The 25,649-nt window shown below is 42.3% G+C and overlaps 1 protein-coding gene across 1 annotated transcript in view; it reads left to right on the top strand.

The window, feature by feature from the left end:
* LOC126399217 (kelch-like protein 29) overlaps positions 1–25,202 on the top strand; it is a 359,560-nt gene extending 334,358 nt beyond the window's left edge. Inside the window, exon 15 of the mRNA XM_050059067.1 lies at positions 24,977–25,202. Coding sequence (XP_049915024.1) covers positions 24,977–25,202 — 226 coding nt within the window. The remainder of the gene's footprint in view (positions 1–24,976) is intronic.
* The last annotated feature ends 447 nt before the right edge of the window (positions 25,203–25,649 follow it).

The raw sequence follows: 25,649 nt of genomic DNA, 5'->3' as shown, positions 1-25,649 counted from the left end.
GGTGAGCAGGGGCAGGTGTGCTGGAGGACGGTATTAGGGAAAGGCAGAGAGAGGCTGCAGGTAATGAGTAGTACGAGCTGTATGTGCTTCCACCACGTTGATAAACGATGGGCTAGCACTTCGGACAATTTCCAGCCTTTACCAACAGCGGAGTCATTTTTCTCCCGCCTTCTTTATGTGCCTTTTTCTATCCTCTTTTTTGCTTTCTCACCTTCCATCTCTCTCTGTCAAAAACACACAGTTACACGCACACACAGAAAGTTATATTCTCTCTCCTATCAGGCTGCCACCCCGCTGTTGATGCAGTCCGTCAGTTTGCAGCAGTGTGTCGCTGGCTAATTATCAGCGGTTAGGATGTGACAGATGCCGCCGAGATGGTTGGCAGTCACTTCGCCTTCCCCCCACAGGAGGAAGCAACAACTGACCTTTAGAAAGCATAGCCCTGGCAAACCAGCGCAATATCCAGACACTGCACCTCGCTGGCACCCGAGGAGGGATCGACACTGGAGGTGGGAGGGTTAGTTGTTATATATAGATTTGTCCTGTGTGTGTTTGTGTATGTGTGTGTGTGTGTGTCCAAGGTGAAGGTGCTCGCATCAACATTAGAAAAGTGCAGACACAGTACTATTTTCCACTTTCCTGTCTGTGTGTGTCCTATAAGTATTTTTATTTATTTTAAATGGCAGAAATGGGAATCATTTATTCAGAGATGTTATAATATTATTTTTTTCCTTCCCAATACTGTTTTCAATACCTCAACGTGCGTAGCAGCTAAGCACCTTTCCTGGTGGGACTTTCCAGTATAAAATGTTGCTGACATTTTGCGTACAACTAACACCATTTACAGCTCTAAAACAGTAGAGTCAAGTGGTTGCACAGAGCAACTAGTTTGTGTTGACTGCTGTTAAAGAGCAGCAAAGAAGAATTGATTTATGGGACAACTGCCGTTTTATACGGGCGTAAAACTACTTTAAAGTTTATTAATAAATTACATGGTATTGGATCCATGTGTAGACTCGCCAATACCCGATCCAGCATTTTAGGCAGTTGCGATACTGGTGTTGGTATCGGAACAACTCTACACTTATTAATTGGCTGCATTCACTGGAGTCAGTCAGAACCTGTCTTGCTCTGTCTTTCAATATTTTCTCAACTCATGTATTTATTAATGTAACTGCTCATAGTTTAGCCCTTTTTTAAAATTCATGTACTTAATTTACATAGAGCCTTCCCTCAAACCTGTTTTTTACTTGATTTTTTTCTTTAGTTTGTCTCGTTTGTCTTGTTTTCTTTCTTTTTTTTCTAAACATATCTACCCTTTGAAAGCTGAGCAAATCGGCTTCTTTTTTCCAAAGACATGGAAAGCAGGCAATGAGCAATGAAAGAAGAAACGACCCTAAAAAAATTGCAAGAAATTAGTAAAAAGAGAAAATTCAAAATATGAAAAATAGTTAAGAAAAAAAAAAAAGAAAAAACGAAAGAGAGAAAGTTGAAAACAAACAAACAAGGAAATTACCTGTGGGAAAGTGCTTAAAAATTATAATAATCCTGTATCATTATTTTAGATATGTAATAACAATAATTATAAATTTTGTTTTCCTCTAGGTTTTTTTAATATTACTTTCTAACTTCTTTATTTGCAATTTGTGGGGCATTCCTTACCAATAAGTCATTGCTTTTGTCCCACGTTTTTGAAAGAAATCACACCAATTCTCTCAAAGGTTCAAAGGTTTCAATACTTGTGAAAGGCATCTGGAAGCAGCAAAAGAAAAGCGATTTCGCTCCGGGTTTCAGAGGGTTAAAGGTGTTAAATGTAACTCACAAGAAAGAAAGCTGATTGTTGAGTTTCATTCCCAGGGCCATATATATTGGCGCTTTGTGGTTCGGTCCGACTACCCACCCAAAGCCTGGATATTTGACATCCCAGGAATGAGACTCAACAATCGACTATCTTACTCATGAGTTACATTCAGCACCTTTTATTAATTATATATTTGTATATAGGGGTTGCAACGGTATGAGATTTTTAAGATGATAACAGAAGTTTTTTTTGGTTCAACAGACCCTTTACATTAATCAAAACTTGAAACTGTTTTGAAGAAGCAACACTTGTTGGCAACTCTGCTTTATGACCTGGTTATTTTAAGTCCATATAGTGCTGGGCTGCAGTGAGACTGAGTGTGCTCACAGTACAGCAAACATTATGACATTAAATATATATATATATATATATACATATATATATGCTGAAAAGAGAAATGTCATGAAGTCAGAAGTACAGCGGAGAGGGAAGAAGTTTTTCCCGTATTTCACTTGTGTGACATTCCTCTCATGACATGCAAGGGAATAAAGTAGCTTGGCCATTTTCTTACTGATGATTTGGATGATGACAGAGATATTTATAGATTAGTATGTCTTCTGTCAATGTAAAATGAGCTTTCTGCACACCTGTGTTCACAGCTCACCTTCTGTGTAACCACAGGAAAAAGCAGAATGCAGAAGCTCACAGTGGCTTACAGTGATGAGTTTGTTGCTTAAAGTTCCCAGATGGCAGAGTGCCAGTCGACTGTTTGTGTCCTCTGGTGTTGTGAAGTTCTTCTAAGACATCAGATGTACAATTTATGTGTTGCTTAGATGAGTCAGAGAACAACATCATAGAGGCTTTAACCAGCTCTAAAGGCCCAGACACACCAAAGTGACTTCAGAGAACTGGCGGCAATGACAGCCACCTGACGTTGCCTGTGTCTCGACCAAAAAGTTGCACATGAACACCTCACAAAGACTACAGCCGTGGCCCAACAGCATGTATGTTCTGTGCCTACATTAGAGGAAATAACTCTCCACACCAGCAGACAGCGGTAGTCTGTATTCGTCATTCAAAAACAGAATCCAGAAGACTGTTTTGATGTTTAGTTAGCCAGTTACACATTAACAACACAATTTATTACTGAAAGAACAAATGATATTTACAGTGCCCCAGTGAGCAATGACACAAACCATCACAAAATGTTTCCACAAAAGAGCTCAGTGGCTACAGAAAAGTAATATTACCTTATGTAAGCTGTTTGTTTACTTTCCTCACTTCTTTTTCTCTTCTCGTGCGCTGAGCTGAACTGCCAATCAGAATCAGAATCCGCTTTATTCGCTAAGTACGTGTGTACATACAAGGAATTTGACTCCAGTAGACTTGCTCTCAATGTACCATAAATGACATAAGTGCAAAAATTTAGGAAAGAATCAGGGTGATTTTATCACCCATTTGCCCCGCTGACGAAGGGCAATGGTGTGGGGCACACTACACTGACTAGGACAACAGATGCTCACCGACACCGACTGATCTGTTCTGTACGACATCTATTGCACGTCTGTCCGTCCTGGAAGAGGGATCCCTCCTCAGTTGCTCTTCCTGAGGTTTCTACCGTTTTTTTTCCCCGTTAAAGGGTTTTTTTTTGGGGAGTTTTTCCTTATCCACTGCGAGGGTCATAAGGACAGAGGGATGTCGTATGCTGTAAAGCCCTGTGAGGCAAATTGTGATTTGTGATATTGGGCTTTATAAATAAAATTGAATTGAAATTGACAGCCCAACATTGACCAACAGCTGACCGTCAGCTTGGTGTTTCAGGGACTTAAGATGAGCTGCTTTTGGTAATCATTAAGGCTAAGAAAAACACTGGCAAGACAGCCTACATATGAATGGCCTATTTTTTAAAAACTGAACAATGAATTGTGGTATGTTTTACCTTGTATGTCTTGTTCATTGCTATGGACCCTCTTGTGAGTCTGAATTAAAGTTTGAGTTGAGTCAAATTGAATTAATGCTTTATGATTATTTGTATTTCCTTAGTTTACCTAAAGAATTCTGCAAGCACTTTTATTTTATTTTTTAATGATATGGGCAAATGTTGATTCACTTTGCTCACTAGTAAATGTAGAATGTTAGAGGGACTGTGATAAATACAAATGCAGATCCAACCTGAGATGGTGTGTTCTTTATCATGTGACAGTTCTCCTAAAATTAAAACTTAAAAAGTTGCCATGTACCATCTCACTTACAGTATTGCAGTATATTGCAATTTAGGGTAAAATGGAGTGTGAGATGGATAGGAGGTGTGGCGCGGGATCAGCAGTGATGTGGATATACACTGGACTGTCATGATGAAGAGAGTGCTAAGCCAAAAGGCAAAGCTTTTGATTTATTGGTCCTTCTATGTCCCAACCCTCACCTATGGTCATGTGCTTTGGGTAGTGACCGAAAGACTGAGATTGCAGATATAAGTGATTTTCCGTTTTGGGGTGGCTAGGCTCAGCCGTAGAGATAGGGTAAGGAGCTCTGACATCTGGCGTGAGCCAGAAGGGGCCAGTTGAGGTGGTTCTGGCGTCTGATTTGAATGCTTTCTAGGCACCTCCTGTGACAGGTACTGGTAGAAGGCCCCGGGTCAGACCCAGAACAGGCTGGAGAGATTACATATCTCATCTGGCCTAAGAACTCCTCTAGGTCCCCCAGGAGGAGCTGGAAAGTGTTGCTGGGAGGGACGTCTCGAGTACCTTGCTTAGCCTGTTGCCCCTGCGACCCGGCCCCGGATAAGTGGATGAAAATGGATGGACGGATGGAATATATTGCAATATGTTGAATCCTAACCGCCGTATCGTGATCAGTATCGTATCACCAGATTCTTGTCAATACACAGCCCGACTGACAGTAACATGACCCAGTTTGTAGCTCCCTGAAAACCTATAACTAAGCAATCAAACTTCAAGCTCCGACTGCAGCCTCCATCTCCCCAGCAATTTGGGTGTCAACTTTAATTTTAACCCCCCCCCCCCCCCCCCCCCCCCCCCCCCCCCCCCCCCCCCCCCCCCCCGCCCCCCCCCCCCGCCCCCCCCCCACCCCCCCCCCCNCTCCATCTCCCCAGCAATTTGGGTGTCAACTTTAATTTTAACCCCCCCCCCCCCCCCCCCCCCCACCACCACCACCACCCCACACCCCACAGTGCTGCCCTACATGTCTGCCATCAACACGGGGGCTTACACTGTTAATGAAGTGGGGTCTCAGTCTTCCATCTCCTGTCTCGTTTTGAAGAGCGTGGAGCAGTAATTGGTGTACGACCTACACCACCGGCAGCACTCATGTCCCCTGTCCTACGTGACATTCCCATCCAATTAAATCTGCGTCTGCACACACACACAAAGATACTAAAAGAGCACTCTCACTATTATCATGGCTCCCTAAGTTCTCTTCCTGATAGTCTTTCAAGGTGCCTTTTTAAGTTGACTCAAGTGTTGTACAGCATATCAGCAGTTTATCTACGTACAGGATGTGTGTGTGGGTATATATATACTGTACATGCACAGATTGTTTACTCACACTTTGAGGAAGTGCAGAATGAGTTCATTCACAGGGATTATGGGTAAATCTGTGTGGCCAGTGGATGGATTGCTCTCTGTCTCGCAAGGATTAGCCGAAGGTGACACTGAGGTGATGGGTCCGCGTCCATCTGTGTTTGTATGTGCTGCCGTAGTCTGGTGTGTGTGTGTGTGTGTGTGTGTGTGTGTGTGTTTGTGGCAGTGGGCATTTATGCATGGTGCGTACACGTATGTCTGTGTTATTAGCCTGAAATGTGCTGCAATCCATCAGAGTTAATGAGTTGTGTGTGCGTTCTCCTACAGCGATGGCAGCCGAATGTGTTTTGTGTGCGTGTCTTTTGGCTGACCTTGACTTCAGTCTGTCAGACGAACACACTCCGAAGCTGTCCATACGGAGAGCAAGACTCCATCAGATCCCCAGATGTCATCATACACAATCTGTCAGGTGTGTGTACCATGAGCAAATAACAAGCAGAACGACTCAGGCAGGGCGAAGAGAGAGATTTGGCAGGTCATGAATGTGGAAGGGTGTCAGAGGTTAAATTAGTGGCGCCCAGCCTCGGGGTCAAGACCTCTTAAAGGGTAAGTTCAGTATTTTCCAACCTGGACCTATTTTTCTCATGTTTTTGTGCCTAAGTGACTAATGGAGACAACAGTTTTTTGAATGTGGTCCAGTATCGAGTGAGAGTGCTGCAGCTGGGAAGAGGCTAAAATGTAACCATTCGGGGCGTGTTTGCACCGTCAATTTACCTCCAATAAAGTACTACTTTTTGCTACTGACAGGCTCAAATTTTTATTTTAGGAGTCTAACAATATTAAGAAAGGATCCCTACAAAGATAAAGCTTTTGGTTAAAGAGTAAGATCCTTTTTGTTTAACCAGAAACAGCCCCGAAATCATTGTCAGTTCCACCAGACTCCAGCCAAACCACAGTAAGTAATTGTTGTAACAGTGGAAAGACAAACCCAGACAGTTTTTGTGTTTTATTAGTTTCTGTCGACTTTGAAGGAAGTGTGTTTAATTATGATAAAATTACTGTTTATTTAAATGGAGTCTGGTGGGTTTGGTGATGGCTATTTCTGTGCAGTTTCTAGTTCAACAAAAAGGATCTTACTCTTTAACAAAAAGGTCTGTCTCTGTAGGGATCCTTTGAATAAGTTGTCAGACACTTATATTAACAATCTGGGCCTGTCAGTGGCAAAAAAAGCACTTTTAATGGACGTACACTAATGGTGCAAAAATACAAACATAAGGTTTAGGCTGGAAAATATCGAAGTTGCTCTTCAAGGTTCCCCAAGATACATCTTACTGGTCTCAGGAGGATTAAAGAAATAATAAAGGAACTCAAAATGATATCTAGTTTTCTGACTTACTTATCTGTTTTTTCCTACTAATTTTAAACGGCACAATTACTACTGATTCAGAAACATAATATGACACAAAGACAGTACAGCGCTAGTCATTGATTTCATGTGTTAAAATGAAGAATGACTGCTGTTGTGTCTTCTCTACAATTCCCCAGAGGAAGCTGCAAGCATGTCAGCTAAATGACGTGTTTCCTATAGAGGACGCAAATACCCAAACATTTGCATTTCTGAGCAGCACTGCTGAGCCCTTCCTCTGCAAGGTGGGACTCAGTAGACTTCACCGTCAGACATTGATTAGCAACCCGGGGAGAGAGAACACAGGTACAAACAGCTGTCACATGCAGAGAAAATCAACACGGGGAACAGAGGTGCATACAAACGAGTTCAAATTAGTTGTCACAAAGCTGCTGTTTTTGTTTTCATCTCTGACAATTTGCGTGCTGCTGTCGTTTGTGAAATGGAGCGAAGCAAAAGGTGAGTTTGCGTGTGTGCTGCTCCTGGCATATTTGACCACTAAAAAAAAACAACAGTACAACAGTCAAATTGCGATTAGATTAAAGTCTGGGATCATAAAAGGATCTTCAGTTCTTCTCCATTATCACTGTTAACCTACAGTATACCTGTTTACTGTAATCTGCTGTGTAGGTTCATGCTGTAAACACTGCACCCAAGGTCATAATTAGAAGCATGCATGTCTCTTAGCAACCACAAGTCACCACACTGCTTTACATTATCTCTCTATTTCAAAAAAAAAAAAGATGACTTCAGAGAGAGACAGTGATTTCAGTGCAGCTACAATGGGGTTTGAGTATGGGACGTTAGAATACCAGAACATTAAGTTTTGGTTTCAGTCCTTCAGCGGTTTAGGTGAAGGACTCAATGAAGGACAAATTTGTCAAAGAAAATACAGAGATACACGCCTGAAAATCTTCTAATGTGGCTCCTGTTGCTTTAAAGACCAAAATTCATCGGATGGTTTCACTTACATCCACAGGCCTCGTTTCCACCAAGCTGTCCTGTTCAGTTTCCTTCAGTTCCTCACACATTAGAACAGTTATTTTTTGTAGTTCCATGCCAAAAAAAAACAACTGTTTGATTCCATTCAGTTTTCTTTGAACACATTCTCACTCCCAACTTGTCAAATACCAATGCTTGGTCAGTGGCCCTACACATTAAAATGTGATGCCCTATGTACCCCTCCTGCATCAGTTTTGGACATTCAGGGATGGCATGTCAATATACGCTCATTACATGCATTGTGTCTTTTAAAATTAACCTCTGTTTTCACAGGAAATGTAAAGTTTCTGCTTGTTAAATGCATTCAGTTCTTTTCAGAAAGAACTAAGAGTGACCATAAAAAAATGTAGATATATTTTTAGGTTTACTTGCTTGGGCTTTGGCAACAAAAGTACATGGTTAGGTTTACAAAAAACATCACGGTTTGGCTTAGAGCAGGGGTGGGCAACCTGCAGCTCTGGAGCCACATGCGGCTCTTTAGCCCCTCTCCAATGGCTCCCTGAGGCTTTGACCAATAATTAGGCTACATAGAAATGAATCACAGTTATTTTTCCACATTGTAATTTTCATTTATCCTTATTGTAGGCCTAAAGTGATTTTTACATTATCCAATTGTAAAAATGTGTAACATATACGCCTAAAACAAATTTAAAAAACGTTTTAACAGTTCGTCAACTAAAATGTGAGTCATTGCGACGTCTACGCCCCAGCTTCTCTTCTCTAAGTTTTGCTGAACATCAAGAGTGGTAGCTTGTAGTAAGTCTCCTTTTGAAGCTGGCCGTGGATTCCAAATCCAGACAGGAAAGGTCTTGGAGGAAAATATTGAATTTAATAGAGCATAGACAGATTTTTTAACTTCTGCTGCTAGGTACCAAATATTCATAAATTCTTATCCGCAGAGTAGCCACCTTATGGTAAAACACATTAATGATTAGACCTATTTGTAATGTTGATAAGCCAATTTAGACATAGGCTGTGTTACCTTTAATATAAGGCTTAAATGTATTTTGCAGCTCCAGACAGATTTAAAGTTTTGGGTTTTGTTTTGTTTTTTTACCAAAAATGGCTCCTCTGGTAGTAAAGGTTGCTGACTCACAGCTTTGAATACGTATGTTTGTTACTAACGTAATGTAATGCCACATGACAAATGTCACTAGCATAGCATGCTACACATAATAGAACTCTGCGTCGTTAAAATAACTTGATTGAGTTTTGGTTTCACATGAGACACAAACAGTAATCTCCTGGGTGAAAGTCCAGAGTTTGTTGACCCATTCACCTCCTATCCTGTCCACCACATGCTGACTCTCTCCATCTTTACACAATGGTAATTGCCCAGAGCACCAAAAATGCCGCCACCCTCTCCTTCTCATACTGCTGTTGAAGGGTCCCTCCGTGTGTCAGAGTCTGATGCCGAGGGCTGCTGAGCAAGCGCCAGTTTAAGAAGGAGTTAGAAACACTGCAGTCCGTTGATCGGTCAATAGAGAATCATCAGTCTTGCTCGACATGATTTAAATGCACAAAAGCGCTATTTAAAATATCACATTGATTATGACAGGGACCAAAAATAAAGATATGAGTGAAAGTTAAAAGTCTGCAATAATGGAAAAGATCTTTTATAACGGTCTATAGTATATTGACTGCCATTCATTCGAGCGTACCCAAAAAGTTCTGTTAAGCCGAGCACACGTACACTAGAAGGAACACACCCAAAGAGCACTTGAGTGGACACATCCGCCCTTTTTTTAGTTAGGTACAAGTCTGTATGGGTTCTACGGGTACTATACTGAAAGTGTTTGGTGAAAACACTGCTTTATATCCATACACACACCTTTGATAGGCAGAAGTTGTGTGCTCTGTGTGCTGTATGCATGTTTCCAGTGTTGGCGAAAATGCAACCACACGTGTGCGAGTCTGAGAAAAAGAGTGACGCTGGTTGTTTGAAGACACGTGAATGTGCGAGCGGAGGTGCCCAGCAGACAGCAGGGTGATGGTGGAGGTGTGGGCACGGGCATAACAGTTTCTGTGATGTGCTCTGACACACAGATGGCAGCTGACACAACACAGATAGACTCTCAGTCCGTCCTCTCGCATCCACTCTCACTTCTCCTCCTCTCTGAAATGAATGTTCTCTCTCCCGTTCGCCTTTAAGTGCTTCTATCCATCGCTTGACTTTATAGACATTCAAATTAATGCAAAAAATATTATCACCGCTCTACTTTCCTGATTTTTCTTTCCTCTTCTGTACCCCGGCTCTTCCGTCACATTTCCCTTCTTTGCCCTTTTCCTTGTGTTGTCCTCGTCCACACAGTGATCTCGCCCAGGTATGAGTGAAGCATTTTGGATGAGATACTAGCAAAATATGCAAAGAAGCAGGAAGTCACAGCTGAACGATTTCAAATGAACATCCACAGCCACTATCAGCAGCTCCCTTTGTCAAAACAGCCCACCTGCACCGAACAAATGCAAAGCCAAATTTGCTTTAAAATGAAACTTCAGCAGACAATTTCAACTGCATTTTTTTCCTCTTCTTACCAGGACTCTCTTTATAGTAGTTCATGTCATGCTGTGGAGATTTCCCCCCACCTAGCTGCTAATGAACGCTCTTGGCAAACGTGAAAAATGTTAATGTAAGCAAATGATGCCTATATTTGTGTGCAAATTGTTTTGAATGCCCTCCAGGCAGGAGCTGATTCACGCAGTAGCCCTGTTTTCCTCAAGCCAAATCACAACCTCGCAGTTCATTACTTCTGACAGGAAACAGAGGGCTATGAGGGATTGATGCACTCGCATGTACGTGCGCTGCACTCCTTCTCTTCTTGTGTCTGTTTCAATAGCGGTATAGAAACCATATCAAACGACTGACGAACATGGGGGTGCATGCAAATATCTTCGTGTGCTGAGGTCTTTTGGTTTAATTACACTCGACACCAGATGGGGGAGCTTGGGTTAATTGTAAAATAAGGCAGTTGGCGTCTTTAAAGTCCCTGATTGTTTACTTACTTAATGCGCAAATCTCTTCACATATTCAGTGAGTCAAAGCTCATATGATTCATCTTTGAAATCAACAGAGGAACGAGAGACTCAGTTTAAACTGAGTAAATAAACCAATGTAACAAGTCTAAGAGTCTGCAGACATGCTAACATCAGCAAGCTAACATGCTCTCAATTACAATGCTAACATGCTGAAGTTTAGCACAGGATACACTCCCCTTCAAATCCCCAGGACTAAGCGCCAAACCTGGGGTGACAGGGCGTTTTCAGTCACCGTCCCCTCTCTGAGGAACTCTTTATTAAAGCACATCAAATATTGCCTCACACTGTGAACACTTGAATTCACTGACATTATCCCCCAGATACGATGTGCATAGTCATTTGTAACTCCTCTCCACGCAACGCTGCGCCACTAATAGTGATGTACAGTGTTTTTCTCTTCTTTAAAACGTGGGTTAAACAAACAGAACGGACTCTGCGGCACAATGTCACATCATCCATTCGAGATTTCTCTGTTCTTATGGATGTGAGCAGCCCCCATCATTCAGGAAAGAGGCAGGAAAGAGGTGTGGAGAAAACAGAAAACCCAAATGTGACCCCAAATTACTGATATTCACATGGGACTAATATCATCACACGACCTCTGTGCTTGAAGAGATATGATTGGTGATTTGCGGTGGACTTTTTACTTGACAAATTACGTACATAGCAGATTCGCATGGGATTAGAATCACAGATGAGCCCCGCAATTATTACAGTTCATGAAAGGTCTCCAGCTCATACCAGTTCCATGATAATGAAAAAGTGAGGGATCACCAAACTTTTACAATACATCCTGAGAGCAGCAGGAATGTACAAAATTCATGACATTCCATCTGAAATGCTGAAATATTTCAGTCTCGACCAGAGTGAACCCAACTGACATTGAGCTACAGGGTGAAAACAGAATCAGTGCAGCACAGATCTGTGTGAAAAATTCAGTTAGTTTAGCTGTTGTGATCAAAACCAAAGGTGTCACTTTGAGTTGGTTGCAAACAGACATTTGCAAACAAGGCAAATTTAGCCACAAGACGGCTTTAGCGATCCGTGTGGTAAAAGTGCATCGAAGCAGCGCTACTTTCATTCAGGAAAATATGACTGAAAGTGTTCGTCAACAACCTTTTTTCCATTATTAATACAAGATCTTTGATAATAAAAACTGCGACCACATGTCTGTTTTGTTTTCTTTGACCAGACTGGACTAAAACGTGAGTGAAAAGCTATGAGATAATATGAGCGGTATGAGATCAGAGCACCAACTGGTTTTGTAAACACCAGTAAATAGTCAGTGCCAGGTTGTTAGTTAGCTTGCAAAACAGTCATACTGGAGCAGCGGCAGGCGTTAGCGCGAGTTGTGAGCTGTAATTCAGCAGGAAATTAGCAGCTGTGTGTGTCTGACTGTGGATGATGGAGATGCTTGTGGAGTATTTTGGTTGCAGCGTTGGCTGTTCGCCTGACAGACAGGTTGGAGGCTTGGTTTTCAGTGAGTGTAGCGAAGTTAAGAGTCCTTTTTTTTGTAACTATTTTTGGGGGGGCTCTTTTGCCTTTACTTGACAGGACAGAGTTAGCGTGAAGGGGGGAGAGAACAGGGATGACATACAGCAAAGGTGGGTTGGAATTGAACCCGCGGCCTCTGCAGCAAGGACACAGCCTTTGTACGTGTGGCACCTGCTCTACCAGGTGAGCTAGTGGGTGCCCCGAAAGTCCAGTTTTAATCACAGACAGTGTGAGACGACAGGAGTTTAAACGTCCAGATTAAGAAAGAAAAAATAAGACTAAGAGCTAGAAAGAATTGAGGCTCAAGTAAAGGATAATGGCCGTAGTCACCCAGACCATGGCATAAATAAACTTATTTTTCTGCCTCTTGAGAGCATCTTGGTACAAATAGTTGTCGAGTTGTCTCAGATTTGTTATTTATGGTGTGAAAGTTTTCGAGTTGGGTTTGAGTTTTTCAAATGATGATCAGAAGGCTTAATGTGTGCTTGTAAGTCATCCTTTGGAAATGTGTGGAAGTTTTTTTGTAGTTGTTAAAAAAAAAATATGTTGAAATGAAATTTCAATACTTGATACAACCTGTCACCTTTGTCTCAATTTCTGATACCTGTATTAGCCTAATAATTGGAATCAATTAGGCCCTAATTGAATTAGTTTGAAGACCTGTGGGAAAGTTTGTCTAAAACTAATGACTGAAACTTGACTGAAATGTAATGACTTTCTGACAACTAAAACTATGAAGGACAAGAGTGATTAAAATGTGACTGAAACTCGCACATTTTCGTCTAAAGAATAAACTAAATCTGAAATAGCTTCTAAATTTAACACTGCATCTGAGGGTGCGTGTGGGCAGCAGGAAGTGACTGCAAGAGAGACACAGAGATAGTGTTCATGCGAGTGAGATAGATAGCTGGGGTGTTGCAGGGATTAATGTGAATTTGTAACTTAAGGGCATGAGTTGCTGCTCTGAAAGAATCTGGAGCATCAGCTTCTCTCTGCAGGCGATTAATGCATTGCTTTTTTTTTTTTAAACAGACTTCCTTTGCATTCCAGTGCACGCACTCAGTTTTTAAAGGTTACAATGCTGTTGTTGTGTGTGTGTGTGTGTGTGTGTGGTGTAAGCGTAGTAAACAACTTGAATGAATGCAGGTTTTTGTCTGTGTCATTCCTGTATCTCTCACTACGAGCTGTTTGAATCGCACGGATTTTAATAGCTAGTGTTAGGGATACTGTAGCTATTGTTAAGTGTTTGCACGGCATGCCAGTGTGGTTTTAACTGCAGCACGATGCACTCTTCTGCCACTTAATGGATCTTTTTGTCAGCGTCAAGGTGTATACAGCCTGAGTGGTTTTGTTATCTGAGCGAGGCGTTTTTTCTTCCCTCCTTCTTACTCCCCACTCTCTTTTCTCACTCCATATATGCTGTAGTTTGTATCTCAGGGGAAATGGATACGTGTCAGTATCTCAGAGACTGGCAGCCCATCTATTATAGTTTATCATGTGTGTTTGTGTGTGAAAGGGAGCGAAGGAGAGGTGTGGAGAAAAGCGTGGCTCATCATCAACACTCCCCAGCAGGTAACCATATTAGTGAATTTGCTGTGATGCTTCGGGCGCCTTCTCCATGGTTAGACTGCATCATTTGTGTGTTGTGGTAAGAGAGATACAGACGGCTAGACTATGTGGGTCACGGTTAAAAGATGGTGGGTATGTGGTCAGCTTTAAGAGGCAGGCATTGGTCAAGAATTTGTAAAGTCCTTACAGCCATTCAGTGCTTAGAGTGCAGACATTGTTTTATACTATCTTGACTTCCTGTATCACATTTTATCACACTTACTGATTCATGCTTTTTATATTTATTCCTTCTTTCTATAGCATCTTGATTCTGCTCCATCGCAGCTGCTTCATAAACAGAGAGAGGAGCAAAAAAAAGATGGCACACACACAAGGCTTTTAGACGTGTAATGCCACCGAGCAAATCCAATGGAAGGCTGCATAACAGCGCTTTACTGCATCGATTAATTTTTATGCTCTCTGACTCAGATGTGCGTTTCCAAGTTAATGTTACAAAGTCAGGGCCCGAGGGGCAATATCTGCTTATGCTCCACATTTTCGCAGCTCGCCTGTGATGATGTCATCACTGAGTGACACAGTCTTAGCTGTGGAAGCCCACGTCCAGGCACATGTTCCAGTTTTTTGAGGACAGGAATGGATTTTTGAAAAAGAGCACAGCTTGTCTTCCAGCGCTCTGCTGAGATGCAGTCTGAAAAACAATCTTAAAGAAGGAAACTCTAGAAGAGACTTTAATGGAGATAAATAGCTAGTTCAACTGATTTCTTTTATTTCCAGAGTCACTGGCCCTGATTGCACAGTGTCCTCTGGTTTTTACCCTCATCTGCAAACTACTGAAACAGAGACTTACACTCAGGCTCATGAGGAGTTAGCAGCTCGGGAATATGGTCAGCAGCCAGACCTATAATGGCTTTAAAGCAGGGGCCTTTAACTCAAAGAGAGATTGATGGAGTTGCACTTGAGATAATTCTCTGAATATTTTTGCATCTTCTCTCGTTTGTGTTTGCCTCTAGCTGCTAAGTCAGCAGCAGTTGTAGAATGGTTTCGTGCATTAGCCTCCTCCCTCTGCACTTTTGCTTATGGTTTCTGAGGTGGACAGAAGGTCAGAGTCTTTTGCTTGAAAAGTTATGACTCACAAACAATCACTCATCCTTCCTGATAATACAAAATTTTAGAGGGTCAGTTCAACCGATAATCAAAAGATTTATAAATTTTCCTCTTACCTGTGGTGGTATTTATGAGTCTAGATTGTTTGGTATGAGCTGCAGAGTGTTGGAGATACTGACCGCAGAGATGTCTGCAAGGTTTCCCACACATTCATCTATTTGTGGTGGCCTGCCACAATTGAAACATCAGCTGCCACATTTTGATTTTCTACTTTTGGAGCTGGACTGTTCATTAGGAGCACTGTTGGAAAATATATTCATTGTTCAGTTAGTCATTCATCCTCAGTCTCGCAGTGCAGAGCGTACTCTGGGCACAGACGGAGCAGCAGAGTGGCAGGCGGAGTGAAAATGAAACTTAACCGATTATTGCGCTGGGTTTGAGAGTGACAGAGTTCACATTCACTCTCAAACAGCTGCTCCTCTTATCCATCAATCTATCTGATCAGCTCTGATGATGAGCCCGCAAGTCAAACTCCACAAACTGCTTTTGAAATAAAAAAGGAACTCATGAAGAGTTGAAGAGAATTCACAGACCCACAGACACCTCCAAAATTAGAGAGGAGTCACAGACTGATACACAAGGACACACAGGCAAGAAGAAAATGGAAAGTTGGCAACCTCCGCACCTTGACAGCTACTGCCACATATAGATTCTAATTTTGTGCGAAACACTGTCTGCCGTGTCTTCAATATAATGGACCTAGATGGCACTCGGCTTGTGGTGCTCAAGGCGCCAAAAACTATATTTGAAAAACTCAACTTTAATGTCTCTTTCCAGAAATCATGACTGGTCACTCAAGCAGTTTCATGTAGGAGCTACTTTCCTTCTACCGAACTACACCTACCAACCATATCACTGTGCAGAATGGCGTCTTCCTGGGCTGAGCTGTAACGTTAGCTAGCTCAGTGGTGCTAGGTGGGCTAGCAGTAAATGTAAGCTTCCGCCTGTGCAGTGATACAGTTGGCGGGTTTAGCTTGGTAGAAAGAAAATAGTTCCTACATGAAACTGCTCACAACAACTTCTGCGGATTATCTTTAGAAACTGGGTCATGATTTCTGGAAAGAGACATTAGTGTTGAGTTTTGTGGCGCTACAAGCCGAGTGCCATCTAGTTCCATTATACTGGAGAGAAGGCAGACATCTCTATGGCTGATATCTCCAACACTCAGCAACTCACACCGAAACAATCTAGACTGATTAATAGCACTACAGGTAAGAGGAAAAGTACGTATTTTTGATTTGGGGGTGAACTGTCCCTTTAAATTTACTCCAAAACTTTGAATAGTGTTACATGCATACGCCTATTTAATCTTGTAATGAGTCTTGTTGGGGCTTACGAAACCAGCCACCAAATACCTATATATATGTGGTTTATTTGTGAATATGCCAGATGAAGCACAATCCACTCCCACTCCTCTGCATTTAACACCTGGTATTTATACTCTCTCCATACTGTAGGCTGCAGACTGGCACATTAAGGTTGGAGCTAATTCTTCATGTGCACAGTGCAGAGCATGCAAGCAGGTGGGGGGATTGAAAATCTGTCTGCTGTCAATGTAAACAAACATGGCAGGTGTGACTGTACATTTCGACGGCAACCAACCAGCTTCACCTGTTGTTATCAGACATGATGGTTCTTACCGTGATGGGTCATTGGGGAACAAAGGCCAAAGAGACGTAAACTGGTGCTTTTTTACCGACACAATCGCACTGCGTGGGTCGCTTTTACACCTGGCTGACACTGAATTATAACTCCTGTTGGTTGACATGTCAGTCGCAGTGCGTGCTGCGAGAATTAACATGTTTTTCTTTATCCCGATTACAGTACATGCTCAGAGGCAAATCTCGTTCAATGTCTGGCCCCTTTCTTTCATTCATAATCTCTGTCTACCCTTCCTATCTGTCGCTCTTTCTGTCTCCTTCCCGACATAAAAGAACACAATCCCACATTGTTTGTTCTGTTGTAACCCCGCAGCCACATTTTCGAGATGATTGTCCCTGCGTGATGAAACAAGCCCTGTCAGGAGCTACAGCCGATTACATGGCTTCATGCAGTGATCAGTCTTTGTGTATAAACACTTTAGAAAAAAAGCAATCGATGCAGTGCAACATGTTGATGGATAAACTCCAACAGTGTCTTAGTGACAGAGACAAAGCTCTGTCTGCCTTTTCTGTCTGACGGAGAGCCTCTGAGTTTAGAGCAGTGATATAGTCTTTGTTTTTGTAATGAACGCAGTACTTTTTTTTCTGTCTCTCTCCTTCCTCCTCTTCCTTTGCCCTGGAGATATAATCAGACCATATACACCCACTCTGAGAATCTTTTTAGTGTCAGTCCTAATGTCACGGTTCATATTAAATGCTTGATGGCGAATCACACGTGTAATGAATTCAATCAGTTTTGTGACCTCTGAGAACGTCTGAGACGGTTTCTTCTGACCTGCACATGTTCCTCTTCATCAGAACTCCTGACCCTGTTGAGTGCGTGACAGCTGTGCCGTGTTTACATTAATGGACCCTTAAAACCTATTTTCTTGATCCTCTTCTCACCAGATGGGGTCTTAAGGTGATGTGGGGTGTGTGAAAATTTAGAAATCTAAGACTCAGTGGCAGTATCTGAAACTGTCAGTGGTGGACTCAAGTCCGTCTCAAGTCGCAAATTTGAGGACACTTGCTTGACTAAGGGCTCATTTATGCACAAGGTTTGACACGTGCGGACTTGGATTGAGCGTTATGTCCGTACTCTGCGTTTATATTTGGGCACGTTTCCTGAAAGCTTGCGGATACAGACAAAACTGAGCAGTACCAAAGGAGATTGTGGAGGCTGTGTAGCATTGTTCAAGCAAAACACGACCATAGGAGACAACAAAGGCATTTAAATAAGCGCTGAACCTAACAAATCGGTAATACAGTGAAAAGAATTCTCTGTTTGTATGTAGAGATGTAGCCACATGTCATATGGCCACAGACACCGACGTGTACAACACTGCCTCCATTAAAAGGTACAGTATTACAACCTCCTCCACCATCCCCTTGTTTGTTGTGTTGTTAAACTTTGGACTCGGCCCTCTAGTGCCATCTGTTAGCTGTATCTATGCCATTATGAAGGGCGCGTGGACCATCATAGCACAAAAACACAGGTTCAAAGTTCAAAAAAGGTGAGTTTATTTTCCCCAAAAATATATTTTACAAAGGAAATGACTAAAGATACAACATTTGAGTTATAGGGCCCTTAAAAGACGCCAACAAAACATAACTCAAAACATAACATATGTACTGACTGATCAGACCAAATTAAACACAAAGGGGAGAACAGACAATAACTAAGACTAACACAAAGAAACCCTTAATCCCCCCCATGATGTCACAGCTCGTGGAGCAGTCCGTTGGATGGCCTTCTGAAGAAAGCAGGCTCCGCCCTCAGCCCCAATTTTTGCCCAACTCCAACCAGGAAGTGAATTCAGGTAACTCAAAGACAAATAGTGTGTATCAAATCACATACTTCCGTTAGTACACTTCCATGTAGTATACTATGTGCACTATGTACTTATTGGTGTAGTACGCGAATTTCGACAGGGTAGTGTTGTCTCAAACCAAACACGGCCGTTGTGCACTCACCGGAAATGACGACCACAAATTAGCTAGTTAGCAAACTAGCATTAGCATTCGCGTTATCGTTTGCGGTACCAAATTATTACAGACTGCTAAATTAACCCAATAAACATACTGCTGGCTTATACCTGACAACGGTATAGTGGTGCTTAGTGCTAAAAACACATGTATAACTTACATTTGTACAATGCAGCGACGTTCACACAAGACAGTCCTCGGCCACCATTTCCAGTTTGAAAAGTGGTCCCTCCCCTTCTGCTACTTTGCCAAGATGACGACCATTGAGGATGAGAAGTGTCCATAGTTCCACACTCAACTTGTTGACAGTTTTGAGTGCACCATCTGGTTACTCATAGTGCACTGCATTTTTCCATACTTCTCAGTGTGAACGCACTTACGCACTCAAAATATTAAGTGTAAGTACAGAAGTAGGCGATTTGAGACACAGCAATCGAGAAAGAAATGAATGACTTACAAAAGCAAATAGCAAAATGACAAAACAATGAAAACTAAATGTGTACACGTCATCTAGAAAACAGTGTGTTGTCAAAGTGCTGAGACTTGACTTAGACTTGAGACAGATGACTCGACAGAACTTGATTTTTGATACATGATGACGCACATGTTGCTGCGGGGGGGACCTGCCAGCTGGTATCAGCTCATTTTAACTATTAACTTATGATTATTTTCATTATGGTTCAATCTGTTTATTGTTTTTCCATTAATCAATTGATTGACTCAACAGTGAGCAATGGCATCATAATGAACTGGAGCCAAAAGTGACACCTTCACAGTAGTCATGTTTCCATCAGCCTGTTTAGATGCGCATCTAGAAGTATCGCATTGGAAAATTATGATGGAAACGACAAAATTCGAATTAAAATCCACTGATTCGCACAAACTAAAATACGCTCGCTTTAGCCGGGTTTTGGTTGATTCAAAAAAATGTTGATTCGCAAAACGGGGGATGGAAACAGTTATGAACGAATTAAGTCTGATGTAGCGCACCTCTCTCCATGGTGATATCCACACTCCGGGTCAGGAAGGCGGTAATGCATTTACAAGCTGGTTGCCAGCCAGACTTGTTTTGTTTCCGGTTCTGCGGAAAACTCGCGTGAGTTTGTAGTTTTCACCAAAGTCCATACATTTAATGGAAACACGCAGGATTCGTATTTCTTTTAATGCGCATTTCCCAATGATTCGAATCACTTTTGGATGGAAACATAGCTAATGTTTTTTGTTAGTTTAACCTCAACATTATCACTAATACATTACAGTTATTAGTATTATTCAAAGGAAAAGTTTGTGGAGCTGGAACCATGAAATGTTTTTGCCTTAAAAATGCCAATTAATGTTCTGTCAGTTCATCAATCTACTCATAGTTCCTGCTATACTTGTACATTTTCTTATTTTTTGTGTGTGTAAAAAATCTTAATTTGTAAAGTAACTAGTAACAAAAGCTGTGGGGGAGTAAAAGGTACAGTATTTCTCTCTGAAATGTAGTGGAGTGGAAGTAGAAAGTGGCATGAGAAGAAAAGACTCAGATTTGTACTTTCCGTACCTGAGTAAATGTATTTAGATACATTCCACCACTTTATTTTATCTTTGTGACTTTGTGAGTATGACTTGTCGTGACCTGTTTGACCTGATCTTGACTTGCCTGATTTTCACCACAGTGACTTGAACTTCCTTGACAATTTCATGTGTGATTTACTCCCTCCTCTAAAAACTACACCCACAAAGTTCTGTGAGAAGATTAGCTCAGTTTCAGAGTGCTAATTGTGTAAATAAGGATGTTTTATTCAGTAGTTAATGTTATTTTACCACTCTGGGGCAGCAGGAACTGTCAGCACAACACTGACATATTATCACCTCATGAAGTTGTTTGTGGTGAACATGTTTTCTATTTACACATCCAGGTGACATAGAGCAGCGTGAGCAATTATGTGGAGTCATGAAATTCAATATTAAGTCTAATTTTAGCTCCCTACAAGAAGGAAATATCTGGCTCTGTAGCAGTTGTTCACCAGCGAGTCACTAACTGTGTGTGTTCGGTGCTTGGCAGGTAGCGCACACTCAGCTTACAACAGCCTTTTTTAAGAAAAGCAGCTGTTTTCTGTGGCTTGAAACAAGAGTGTGGAGAGCGGTGAGATTGAACCAAAACAGTGGTGGGCCATGAAATCAAAATAATTAGCATAGAGCTGAGAGGGAACTGCAGAGTCGGGTTATAGTATTTTGTGGATTCATCACTTCAGGACACCTTTTACATTTCAGTATCCCTGAATGTAAACTGTGGCTATTAGCCTGCCATTGGTTGGCTACTTAGGCCGTTACTACCACTACCAGCACTATCTGAGTGCTGCTGTTTTTAAAATCCTCTTTGCTTTGGGAAACAACAAAACAACCTCAGAGCTAACAACCTCTACGCTGAAAATGCCAAGTTCAGACGAAGGTTTGGTTCGTGCAATAAACCATGTCTGCGTTGTTCTTTTGGCTAATCCTTGTAACAACTTGTGAACACTCGTAAGAAAGCTCAGACTCTGTATCATGGGACTCTCATGTGCAATGTTGATCTGTAATATCGTATCACGATGAAACTTCCTATTTACACCCCATTACATGTGAGACAGCTTTTTACCCTGACAGCTACATGCGCCAGTGACTTCACCGGCATACCGATCCATTCAGCTTCGCACGAACTTCTGTTTTACCGTCTTAAAAATGTTCTGCAAGAGCCACGTGAAGCTAGCAAATTGTCCATGGTTTTAACAAGTCCATTGAGCTCCTGCTCCGCCGGATGCACGATGGTTGCATGCCAAAAGACATACTGTACGCAGAGCTAACATCTGGCAAAAGGCCAATTGGCCGCCCTCTGCTTCGGTATAAGGATGTCTGAAAAAAGGATCTCAAATCCTTCAACATCAATCCTGCCACCTGGGAAGATGCCGCTACAGACGGTCGTCTATGGCAGCAGGCACTCCACACCAGACTGCAGACCCATGAAACAACCTTGTCTCAACAACGAGAAACAAAAAGAAAGTTGAGATTGCAGCAAGTTACCAACACGTCCTCAACATCACAGAATCCGGCCTACACTTGTGACGTCTTTGGCCGGGTCTGCCACTCCCGGATTGGCCTTCACAGCCACAGAAGACGCTGTGTCCAAACCTAACTCCCAGGCACAAGAAATCTATGGTCTTACGAGACTGCGATGCCGATGATGAGCTCCTGGAGAGCTAAAGTATAGACAGGCTTCACATCTAGAGCACTGACGATCAAATTATGTTTGTCTTTGTTTATCATTAAATGTTGAACCAATCAGGCGACTATTCCCTGTGGTGTTTTCTTTTATGGAAAATTAGTCACTTTAAAGATGGTGCTTGCCCACCCACATGCAAATGTTCCACCAAAACAAGTTCACTCCTGGCGCTATTTTACAAGGGCACAGTTGTCGAATCCTGGGCTTAGCACCACCCAAGACAATTGTGATTGGTTTAAAGACCTACAAACAAGCTGGAGCATTTTTCCCCCTATAGCAGAATGATAATGTGTGCTTCCAGACCTGAAAGTGTCAGCAGTCACCTCCAGTCTGTCTCTCTAAAACCTACAAATCAGGTTAGAAATCTCGGGGTAATAATGGACTCAGACTTGAACTTTAACAGCCACATCAAATCAATAACATCAGCAGCTTTTTACCATCTAAAAAACATTGCCAAAATCAAAGGTATAGTGTCTAAACCTGACTTGGAGAGACTTATCCATGCATTTGTCTCTAGTAGGTTAGACTACTGTAACAGCCTGCTCACTGGCCTCTCCAAACGGGCCGTAAGACAGCTGCAGTACATCCAGAATGCTGCTGCTCGGGTCCTGACCAGAACCAGGAAGTACGAGCACATTAGTCCTGTGCTCAGGTCTCTACACTGGCTTCCTGTGGCTCAGAGAATAGACTTTAAAGCAGCTCTGCTTGTGTACAAGTCTCTCCACGGCCTAGCACCAAAGTACATCTCTGACATGTTAGTGCCATATGAACCATCTCGGACTCTGAGGACCTCAGGGACCGGCCTCCTGCTGGTGCCCAGAGTCAGGACTAAACATGGGGAATCAGGATTCCAGTTTTATGCAGCTAAAATCTGGAACAGTCTTTCTGAAGATGTGAGACAGGCCTCTACTCTGACAATGTTCAAATCTAGGCTCAAAACAGCTCTATTTCACTGTGCATATGACTGAAAGGATCTTATCTGCACTCTTCTCTTTTAAAGTTCATTTTATAATGATTATTTATGTTTTTATTTTGTATTGTGATTTTAATGCATTTTCTTGTTCTGTAAAGCACTTTGAATTACTTTGTGTACGAATTGTGCTCTACAAATAAACTTGCCTTGCCTTGCCTTTCTCTAGGGCTGTGGAGATAGGTCAGGCTTCTTGGGATAAATATGAAAATAAATTGATTAGAGCAGCTTTAATTTTGTTGCTTATTTAGTCACTTGTTTTAGAGAAAATCTCAAGATCAAAAACCAGATGTGAGGATATGGGTAATATAAGAATAGCCAAGAAAACCACAAGAGACTATCTCTCATATTGTCTAGCTAACTAAAACAATATAGATGCTTTGTTTTTGTGCTTAATTGAGTGTTTAGTATTTCTTTTCTTTTATCATTTCTTATCATGTCCAGCTGTTTGCAGCGGTCCTATTGGCCTTTTGTCTATTGCGTAATCAGCCTCACTCAGCAGCGTCTGACCCTTAAATTTATGAACCTCCCTCAATGTGGTCCGAGGGGTAATTACATCTGCCAGAGAATGAGACACGTGTTCTGTCTATCTCAGCAGGGCTCAGTTACTCAACCTGATGCTGGTGTGTGTGTGTGTGTGTGTGTGTGTTTCTGTTTAAACAGTACTAATTGGCACTCTTGAGTGTTTCGAGTCCACCTCTCCCAGAGTCTCTTCTGTCACCACTTTCTCAGACTGCCAGTCGATTTAAACCCATCCCCGCAGCAGGTGTTGCCAAGAACGTTATCAGACCCCCAAAGAGAATATTCCCAAAGGCTAATTCACTCGTCTCCTCTCGCGCTTTATCTAACGGCATTCTCACAGGAAGGTGGATGCAAACAGAGCTTCCAGGTGTCTTTTAAATTCAGCCTGACTTTAAATGCCACAGGAGTTGCAGCAGTAAAGCATCCGTAGACTGGGAAAAAAAAATATCTTTGCAGAAAAGAAAGTCGACACCTGTGTGCTCGCTGAAATCAGGCAACACGCCCACTGAAGGTTATTGAACCCAGGGAAAACTTCAGTCTTAAATTCCCTTTAAGTGACAGTATGCGAGTCGACTTTTTTGAGCAGTAAAGCATTCCTCAAGTGTTTGATGTGTAGGGTTTGTTGTCCTTCGGGAACGTTGGCTGCAGTTTTTCATGTAAAGGTGTTTTTCTTTTGTAACAAAGAGACAACCTTGATTAAGAAAGCTCGCTTTGGTCTGAATGGATGTTTTAATCACAGATCCTGGATCCGTTTGTGGCTCTTTAATGAGGCCTTCTCCAGCTGGAAGGCTGTCGGCGCGGCTGCTTTGATCAGTGGCCCATGGACACCGGATTACACTGCTAACACACTACGCTAATGGAGCCACGGGGCAAAAAAACACACACACACACAAACACATGTCTAAACACATGCAGCAGGCACACCAAACAGGAATGCAAATTTGGAAAATATACACATAAACGCACACTCAACCTCTGACAAGGGCACAGTCGCATAAGCCAGTGTCTTATTCTCATGCAGCCCATTGTGTCAGGCCCTTTCATCTGTTTGTGCCGGTTTGGGTCGGCTGAGTTTTAGGCTCGGCGTTGAAGTCTCTGCCAAAGAGGGCTCAGTGAGAAAGGTCCGGGGCTCAGCGCTGACACACAGCCCAACTCTAGAGACTAATGGCTTGTAGCTCCCAACATATGTTGCTTTGTGTAATTGCTTTAATTGCTGTCATTGTACGTAATGGTTGGTCTTTTTCATCTTCCCTGGTGGTGTAGGCATTCTGCTAATTATATCTGTCAGCCCTGCAGCCAAAACGAGCATTTCACATCGAATTCAGAGCAGTGGGAACTTTAAAATCGGAGTGTTTCTGTACTGTTGGTGTTTGTGTGGGTGACTGCGGAGTGTTAGTTTATGATTCATTAGAGTTTAGGTAATTTAGAGACTCCCCATCACGGATCTCTTTAATGGAAGTGGGGTGAAGTTTGAACCTTGACCCGTTATTTCTCTCTATTTCTTTTTGCTCTGGTTTTTAATTCAAATTCATCCAAGTTTGAAATTAGTATAATGGTGTACTAAAAACTCAAAACATCTAAAATTCTTGTCTTTTTTCTCACTCCAGGTACGACACCATCACCAACCAGTGGGAGACGGTTTCTCCTCTTCCTAAGCCAGTCCATTCTGCAGCAGCCACGGTGTGCGGAGGGAAGGTCTACGTGTTTGGGGGTGTGAACGAAGCCGGGCGCTCAGCGGGGGTCCTCCAGTCCTACGTACCACAGAGCAACACCTGGAGCTTCATTGAATCACCGATGATAGGTAAGATAGGTGACAGCACCCACAGTCTTTGAGCCTGTTTAGGGCCATGACACACCAAGCCAATGGTCAGCCGTTGGTCAATGTCGGACTGTTGGTTAACGCTCTAGTTTTGATGTTTGTCCCATATTGTTGGCACTTGTCAGCCCCTGTCAGCCCTTATCGGCCCTTGATAGCTTTGTTCAGCTGATTCGACACATTGAATCGGCATTGGAGACAGTGAAGCCCAGCAGTAAATTAAATCACTCTGATTGACAGTTCAGTTCAGTGCATGAGAAGAGAAACGAAAGTGAGGAAAGTAAACAAACAACCACAATTAAGAGGGCGTGAGATCAAAACAAGCTTGTTATTGCATACTTTTTTAGAAACTGTCATTGTTAGTGTTGCTGTTCACTGAAGTATGGTAAATATTTTTGTTTTTTCGGCATCCAGATGTGTTGTTAATGTACTATCTGGCTAGCTAGCGTCTTATATCCATCCAG

Source organism: Epinephelus moara, chromosome 12 (genome assembly GCF_006386435.1).
Source record: "Epinephelus moara isolate mb chromosome 12, YSFRI_EMoa_1.0, whole genome shotgun sequence".
In the NCBI taxonomy this organism is placed as follows: domain Eukaryota; kingdom Metazoa; phylum Chordata; class Actinopteri; order Perciformes; family Serranidae; genus Epinephelus; species Epinephelus moara.
The sequence above is the reverse complement of the archived record's forward strand: the minus strand, read 5'-3'. Positions and strand labels throughout refer to the sequence as shown.